Source organism: Carlito syrichta, unplaced genomic scaffold (assembly GCF_000164805.1).
Source record: "Carlito syrichta isolate Samal-C Ts95f unplaced genomic scaffold, Tarsius_syrichta-2.0.1 Scaffold139178, whole genome shotgun sequence".
NCBI lineage: Eukaryota > Metazoa > Chordata > Mammalia > Primates > Tarsiidae > Carlito > Carlito syrichta.
The window spans coordinates 66,092-73,489 of record NW_007083274.1 but is presented as its reverse complement, the minus strand read 5'-3'; the positions used below and the strand labels follow the sequence as shown (position 1 = coordinate 73,489).

The 7,398-nt window shown below is 61.9% G+C and overlaps 1 protein-coding gene across 1 annotated transcript; it reads right to left on the bottom strand.

The window, feature by feature from the left end:
- Window positions 1-352: 352 nt before the first annotated feature.
- On the bottom strand, window positions 353-7,009 carry LRRC45 (leucine rich repeat containing 45). Its single transcript, XM_008049901.1, has 17 exons — window positions 6,757-7,009; window positions 6,270-6,331; window positions 5,855-5,925; window positions 5,399-5,577; window positions 5,070-5,198; window positions 4,559-4,671; window positions 4,140-4,198; window positions 3,946-4,023; window positions 3,567-3,702; window positions 3,410-3,487; window positions 3,225-3,336; window positions 3,061-3,131; window positions 2,508-2,600; window positions 2,061-2,153; window positions 1,374-1,547; window positions 1,149-1,296; window positions 353-986 (listed from the first exon to the last, which is right to left on the bottom strand). Exons 1-17 carry the CDS (start codon window positions 6,974-6,976, stop codon window positions 790-792), a joined length of 2,013 nt encoding a protein of 670 aa, XP_008048092.1. The 5' UTR covers window positions 6,977-7,009; the 3' UTR covers window positions 353-789.
- Window positions 7,010-7,398: the final 389 nt, after the last annotated feature.

Below are 7,398 nucleotides of genomic sequence, written 5' to 3'. Positions count from 1 at the left end.
GGCTGGGGGGCGGGGCCGCCCGAGCCGTGGCGGAGCTTGCTGGGCACGCGACGTGCGCCGCCTGTAGCCTGTCCCTAAAGCCGGGCGCGCCCTCGGGTTCGGGTTGTGCACCCAAGCGCACAGGAGACCCTGCGATCGCTTCCGCCCGTCGACCCAGACACGCGCGGGACGGGTTATGTGCGCGTCGCGTTCTGCAGGGAAGCCCGCCCACCCTGCAGCCGGGAGACAGCTAGTGAAAACTTGGGTTTGCAGACACCAGAGCCCCCCGAGACGGGCCGCCCCATGTGGCTCCTGCCATTGGGGAGGGTGTGGCGCAGAGGCGGGGTCGAAGAGGTGGGACCAAAATGTATCATAAAGTGTAAAAGCACTGTATTTTCAAGCTCGCACGTGCGCGGGCAGCCCGCAGCGTCTGCGAGTAAAAGGCGCTTACGCTGTACAAGGTGAGGGCAGGACACACACTGGGAGAGCTGAGCGTTCCTCAGCGTGTCCCTCCAGCATGGTACTGCCTCTAAGGCGGGTCATTCTTTGTGATTGGCACGGAGAAGGAGCAGGGAAGATCCTCTTCTGGGCGCGCGCTGCGCACCCTGACAGAGCGCTGCGGCATCCCACCGCAGCCAGGAGGACGCGCTCGTCGCAGCACCTTCACCTTGGCTGTCCTGTCCCCAGCTTAGGTGCTCTCCATGCATGGACCCGACGGCCCAGCCCCCGAGGACAGGATGGCACCGGGACGCAGCCCATCGGTCCACTGTCGGAGGCACTCCTGCTGCTCCGGCCCCACCCGGCCTCCCGTCACTTTGGGGGGTTCAGGGCCCTCACTGGAGAGCCCTGCACATATGCCAGGACCGCGTTTTGCAGGAAGCTCGCCCTCTGGGCCTCCTCGTCCCGGATGCGGGTGATCTCCGCCTCCTTGAGCCGCAGCTTCTCCCTGAGGGAAGCGTTCTCGCTCTCCCTGTCCAGCAGCGCCTCCCGGTGGTCACTCGCCATCGCTGCAAGGCGAGAAAGGCGGTGAGGGGGGCGCGGCCAGAGCGCATGGTTGCACTGGCCCTGCCGGCAAACGCGACCAGCCAGCTTCCGTCCGAGCGGAAACCGCACTCTGTCCAGCCCCACGTCCCACCACGTGGACACCGGGAGGGCGAAGCACGGCTCACCTTTCATCTGGCGCTCCACGGCCGCCACCTTCTCCCTCATTGCCTCCTGGGCCGCCAGCTCTGCCTGCAGCCGTCCGTTCTGCTCCTGCAGCTCCACACGCACCCTGCTCACCTCGGCCACCTTTTCCTGGTCCTTGTTGCTCAGGTCCTGCCAGGCATTGGGGGTGAGGCGGTGGGGTGGTGGAGCTGGGCCCCCAAGACCCCCAGGCCCGAAGCCACAGCTACCTGCTGCAAGTCCCCCAGGCGCCGCCGCAGGCCCTCCACCTGCAGGCTGAGCTGGCCAGCCTTGGCCTGTGCCTCCACCACTGCCTGCTTCTGCTGTAGGCAGGCGCTCTGCGCCGCGTCACGCGCCTGGGCCAGCAACCGCAGCTTATCCTCCAGGTGAGCCAGTCGCTGTTGCTGTGGTGCAAGAGCCCTCAGGCTCGAGATCTCGCCTGAGCTCCCGTGGGGGACTGTCTGCGTGGGGCATGACCCACCCCCTCAGCAGGGCCCGAGACTGCGATCAACTTCACGCTCCAGCTATTTCTTGTCTGTTCTGAATATTCTCAGCTCACGCCACCTACTGATGCATCATCCCCTCTGGGCTCCCTTCTTCCACCTCTCAGGACACTCCACCCCTCTTGTTCACTGACCTCTGGTCCTCCCTCCATCTATCTATGCAGTCACAGGCTGCAAGGATGGGCCAAACCCCTCTACCCATCTCAAGCCTGGATCCAAAGCTGAGACCAGTTAAACAGTGGCTGTTTGCTTGGGGGCCCACTTGGCACCTATCAGATCCCTTCCCCACCCCGCCCCCACAGTCCCCTCCCACTGTCTTCCCCTTCCGAGCTCCAGCTTTGGAGCCAACAGCCCTCGTCTGATCCACTACAGCTCTGTGGGCTGCCAGCTCAGGCAGCTGTTGCCAGGGCTCACCTCCTCCAGGCGGGCCTGGCTCTTGGCTTTGATGAGCTCCTCCTCGGCCTGGCCACGCTCGCTAAGTGCCGTTGCCTTCACTCGGCTCAGCTCCTGCATCGCAGGCAGGCACCAGCCAGTCTGTCCTCCTGCCCCGTCCCCTCTGCCCACCCCCAGCCACCAGGCCAACAGGACCCCCCTCCACCTGCCTCCTAGAGGCCACGAGGCTGCCTGTGCTGCCTCACTCACTGAACAGGGCTTCCATGGCCATGGAGCTCAAATGCCACGCTCAGTCCCTCTGGCCTCTCAGGGACACTGGCAGATGGGGTCCCAGGGTGGGGCCTGATCAGGCTCTGCGAGCAGGAAGGGTGCCCCAGGGTCCCGAGGCTGGAAACCCAGGGGCTGCCGCACCGCTCGCCCCAGGACTAAAGTACAGAAGCACAGCTGGGCCCCAGCAGGTGTCCTCACCTCCTCCAGGGACAGCCGCACGGCCTCCAGCCTCTGCACCCTCTCCTGCATGGCCCTCTCACTCTCTTCCAGGTGACGAGTCATGTGTTCCACCTGCCCAGTTGTGGGGGTTGGGAGCAGGTCTGGAAGGGAAGACTCCCCACCCTCCCCCATGGAATCCCCACCATGGAGGGCAGGTGTCTCTTGGGGACCCTGTTCCTTCTGAGAAAAGTCTGCCTCAAGTGGCCCAGCAAGAGCCAAAGACAAAGCACGTCCCAGCTGTGGTACCCCAAGATGTGAACCCTGACTGGGTGAGGTTGGGCACATCTTCAAGGGCAGGGAGCACAGTTCTGGCTGTGGCTGTAGTTTGGTCAGGTGCCTTCCCAGCCCTGGTAGGAGGTCCCAGGGATAACATCTGCTACAGCTGGCCAAGAACTGCTACCCAGTGACCCAGGGCTGGTGACAGAAGCCTCCACCCGAGATGTGGTTTAGAGATATCCACATCACGCCCAGGTCAGTTACAGGCACCAGGTGGAGGCTGGGAAGGGCCAGAGGCAGTCAACTAAGGGGGCACCTCTTTGCAGCGCAGGTTTTCCAAGTCCTCCAGGGTCTGTCTGGACCTTCTTTTCTCCAAGTCCAGATGCTCTGGAAGGCCGGTGGGGCAGAGCATAGGTGAGTGTGCTCTGGGGCCCTGTCCCTGGGTTCCCCATCCCCAGGCTTCTCCGTGTGTACGCCTACCCTCAGCCTGCACAGCCCGCATCTTCAGCTCAGCTGATGTGTTGGTCAGCTCCTGCCTGGCCTGGAACAGCTGCTCCTGCTGAGACTTCATCTTTCTCTCCAACTCGTCCACCTGGAAGGCAGGACTATGGGGAAGCTGTGGCCCAGCCCTGCGGCCCACCCTGGCTCCCAAGCCCATACCCCACCTGGTTTCGCAGAAGCAGGTTCTTCTCATTGACAGCAGACACGTCTCTGAGGAGCTTAGCCTCTCGCTCTGCAGCTTCCTGAGAATGAAACAGGACATGGGTCACCCAGCTGCCATGCACTGCCCAGCCCGCACCTGCACAAGCCCTGCCCCACCACCTGCTGCTCCAGCTTGCGCTCCTTGGCCTGTCGCTGTGACAGGTTCAGCTTCTCCTGCTCTGCTGCGGCCAGAAGCTCCCCCAGGTCCTGAACCTTCTGTTCCGACAGAGCCAAGGCGGCCTCGGTCATCTGCAGCCTGCAGAGAGGAGGGGCCGGCCCATCTCACTCCAGCAGAAGCCCTCGCTGTTCTCACTGTTGCCAGGCCCCTATTGGAATCCCAGCTAGTACCTGCCTCTTCTAGGAAGCCTTCCTGGGTTACTACCCCAGTCCCACCCCATTTTCCACCTCTGTTTTGTACACAGGGGTTTCTGGACCACCTTCCCCTACCCGGTGGGCACATCTCTAAAGTGTTCTGAAGCTGCCCCTCTCCCCTGCTTACTTGGCCTTGAGGGCATTGATGATGGAGTGCCTCTCATTCAGAGCTTCCTGAAGCTGCCCCAAGCGTACTGCTGATGCCCTGTGGGCAGAGAGGAAGGTTCAGAAACCCAAACCCTAGAGCTCTCCCAGACCACTGTTGGCCTTGGTAACAGTTGCCATTCCTTATGCAGACTCCTGCCGCCCTGGCCCACTGACCTGCTGCTCTTGGCCATCTCTTCTCGCTGCTTATCAATTGTCTCCATCAAGTCCAGAAACTGGGGACAGAGCCAGCCAGAGGTCCTATCAGGGTCGAGCTTGCCTGCCCTGCCTTCTCAGGGAAAGGAGTGCAGATGCCCACCTACACAGCATGGCCTAGAAGGACTCTGCCTTGCAGCCCTGTCTCTCATTCAGAGGGAGAACTGCATCCGCAGAGGAAGGCCCGGGGGCTCAGGTGCCAGCTCTGAGGAAGCCCGCCCATAGGTGGTCAGACCAGGAGGCCACTGCTTGTTCCTAGTTCTTGGCTGCTCAGAGAAGCTCCAGAACCCAGAGGAAGGGAAGGTGGGCGCACCACGAAGTGAGGGAGGGGAGGCGGCCAGGCCCTTCAGGGGGAGCAAGCTCCAAGGCTCCCTCCTCACCTGCTTGGACTTCTCCTCTCGGAGGTGCTGCACCTCCTTGCTGAGGACATGGGTGCGGGCCTGATTCTCCCGGAGGGTAGTGTGCCTCTCTTGGCTGTGGTCCATGGCTTGCTCTGTCAAGAGGGACGGTGTTACCCACTGGGGGGCTTTGCGGCCAATGGCCAGCCCTTCTCTGCCAAGAAGCTAGTCACTTGGGAGGCGACGCTGTGAGAACGTTTCACCCCACAAATCAGCCATCAGGACAAGGGCCCTGAGACACGTGACCTCAGCTTCGCCATCTGTGAAACGGTGGACCCCCATGACACAGGTCCATGAACTGAGTGAACACATAGGAGAAGCCTCAGACAGTGTCCGCTGCAGTGAGCACCAAGCAAGTGCCCACAGCCCTGCTGTTCCTGCCGCTTGCTCAATCCTCAACTGAGGCTACTCTTACAACAAGCCTCCAGTTCTGAGCCCCAAGCCACCCCTCCCACAGTGGAAGGGCAAGCAACCAGCAGCCCCTTCTCCGTACCCACGGCTCTGAGGACATCTCCGGGCACGTTGTTCCCAGCCAGGTCCAGCCTCCACAGGGTTCTGTTGCTGGGGAGACAGTTCACAAGGGCCCGGCCCCCCAGGAGGCCAATGTTATTCCAGCGCAGGTCTGGAAGGAAACCTGTTTTCACCAGATGCGAAGGCATCTGGTGGAGGGGCAGCTGGCCAAGCCCAGCATGCTTCTTTAGGGGCACTGCCTGTGGTCATCCACAGAGTAATTGCACAGCCCCTTCCCCTCTCTGTTCGCTGAGATTGGGAGCCCAAGACACCTGAGGTCCTGCCTGGGAACGGCCCCTCAGGAGACCTCACCCAGCTGCTGGAGGGTGGTATTGCCCTTCAGGGCCAAGGCTAGCTCTTCCGCCCCCTTGTGGCTGATCTGATTGTTGCGGAGGTCCAGAGACTGGAGGGCGCTGTTGGCTGCCAGGCCCAAGCAGAAAGTGGCAAAGGCGTCTTCCCAGGTGCCCAGATTGTTCCACTCCAGAGTGAGGCTGCAGGAAGGGCAGGTGCCAGTGCTCACCTTGGGGTCCAGGGCTGGAGATGGGGTGTGGGCTTGGGATCTCTAGCAAAGGCTAGAGCCTCATGGCTAATTTATACCCACTGACTCCCTGCCAACAGATGAAAAATTTGGGCAACTCCCTGCCAAAAGATGTTAAAGTGAACTCTCGGGTTGCAGGACCGTGTCCTCTGGGGCCAGCCCTAAGCTACAGAGAGAGGAGGCTAGGGGTGAGGGTGGGGGTCATGGCGGAGGAGCTAGCCTTGGCCTACCTCTGAATGGACTTGTTCTGTCGAAGGAGTTTTCCTAGAGCCTCAGCCCCTGCGGCTCGAAGGTTATTGCCCTAGGACAGGAACAGTTCAGTCAGTCACTCCCATTGGTCAGGCAGTGGACAAGTCCAGGGAGGTAAGCTCTGGGCGGAGGTGCAGCTTCTTTCAGACCCCAGTCTACCTGGCTTTAGTGGGCTTCCTGGGACTGGCTCACTCAGTTTGTTTCTGTGGACATTCTGTCCTTGAGCTACTCACATACCCATGAGACCATCAGAAAGCAACTCAGGGGTCCTATGTGCCAAGAGCACTTACAGACACAGTTTCCAGTCGCTGTCCAGACCCCACACCCCTGGGACCTGGCGTCTTCCCTCTCTACTCCTGTCCTTGGATGGTATACTCAGAGTGCAGGTATGCTCACCTTTAGATCCACAGACCGCACCACAGTGTTGGTGCACAGCCCCTGAAGCAGCAGTGTAGCCCCTGTTGTAAGGAAGGAAAGTAGTCACTCTTGCCCCTTCTGGTCCCAAGCCCCTCCCTGGGGACCCCATCTCAGGGCAACACCCCAGACCTAGGGGACGGATGACTGTCCTGGTCCACTTGTCTAGGCTCACATTGGAAATAAGTCTCCCACTCCCTGTGAAGTTACACTGGAAACACCTGCAGCCCCTTCCAGGCACCAAGCCAGGCCACTGAGCACTCACACTCATGAGCACACAGGGAACCACATGTCAGAGCATGCTACCGCTTCTTCTCTGACGTAAAGAGAAGCTGCCCTCTGCTCTGAGGTTTCAGGAAGGGGTACTACTGCTCACTTTGCTATGATACAGAAAGAGGGGAGCCTGGAGAGGAAGAGATCAGGCTGCCTGTGGCCACCACCGGTATATGCAGCTAAGGACCCTGCCCACCTTCCTCACTCAGCATGCAGTCACTTAGCACCAGCTCCGTCAGCAGTGCCTCCTTCAGCAGCAGCTTGCCCAGGGCCCTGCAGGTGTCCACCGTTAGGCTCCGCGTGGCCAGGTCCAGTCGGCCCGTCGGGAGCTGGTGCAGCTGCTGCAGCACGGCCTCCTGGGGCTCAGCCCCACTCTCCTTGCATAGGCGGCTGTAGGCGAGCCGGAACTCCTCCATGTCCGGGAGAGCTGGCGGGGCCACCTCCGCATGCTCCTGGGAACAGGCCTCACTGTGAGCCGGCGGGCCGGGGCTGAGGGACAGGCGGCCGCCCCATCAGGCTGCCCTCCCAGCAGGGTCCCAGCGCAGCACCTTCCGCCCCAGGAACTGTGTGGAGCCCCCGGTCCGGGGCAGCTGCTAAAAAGGGGCAATCCCCAGCGCCGGGCGCGGGAGATGCGGGCTCCGCAGACCGAGATGCGGAGCGACCCGAGCAGCTCTAGAGGCGAAGAGCCCCCACGGATACGATGGTCGGGGAGGGTGGGGCTGGGCCGATGGGCAAGGGCCGGCTTTGGGCTGGGGCCATTCGTGGGTGCGCGGGGACCACCGGTCAGGGGAGCACCAGAGGCGTCACACGTCCCTCGCCCCGCCCTGCAACACGGCCC

What these genes read in the sequence shown, in the direction of transcription:
- LRRC45 (XM_008049901.1), bottom strand. Translation starts at nt 6,976, where the DNA reads ATGGAGGAGTTCCGGCTCGCCTACAGCCGCCTATGCAAGGAGAGTGGG. An exon ending in CAGAACAAGTCCATTCAGAG is followed by an intron (nt 5,578 to 5,854) that starts GTAGGCCAAGGC and finishes CCCTTCCTGCAG; the next exon opens with CCTCACTCTGGAGTGGAACA. An exon ending in ATCAATGCCCTCAAGGCCAA is followed by an intron (nt 3,703 to 3,945) that starts GTAAGCAGGGGA and finishes TCCTCTCTGCAG; the next exon opens with GCTGCAGATGACCGAGGCCG.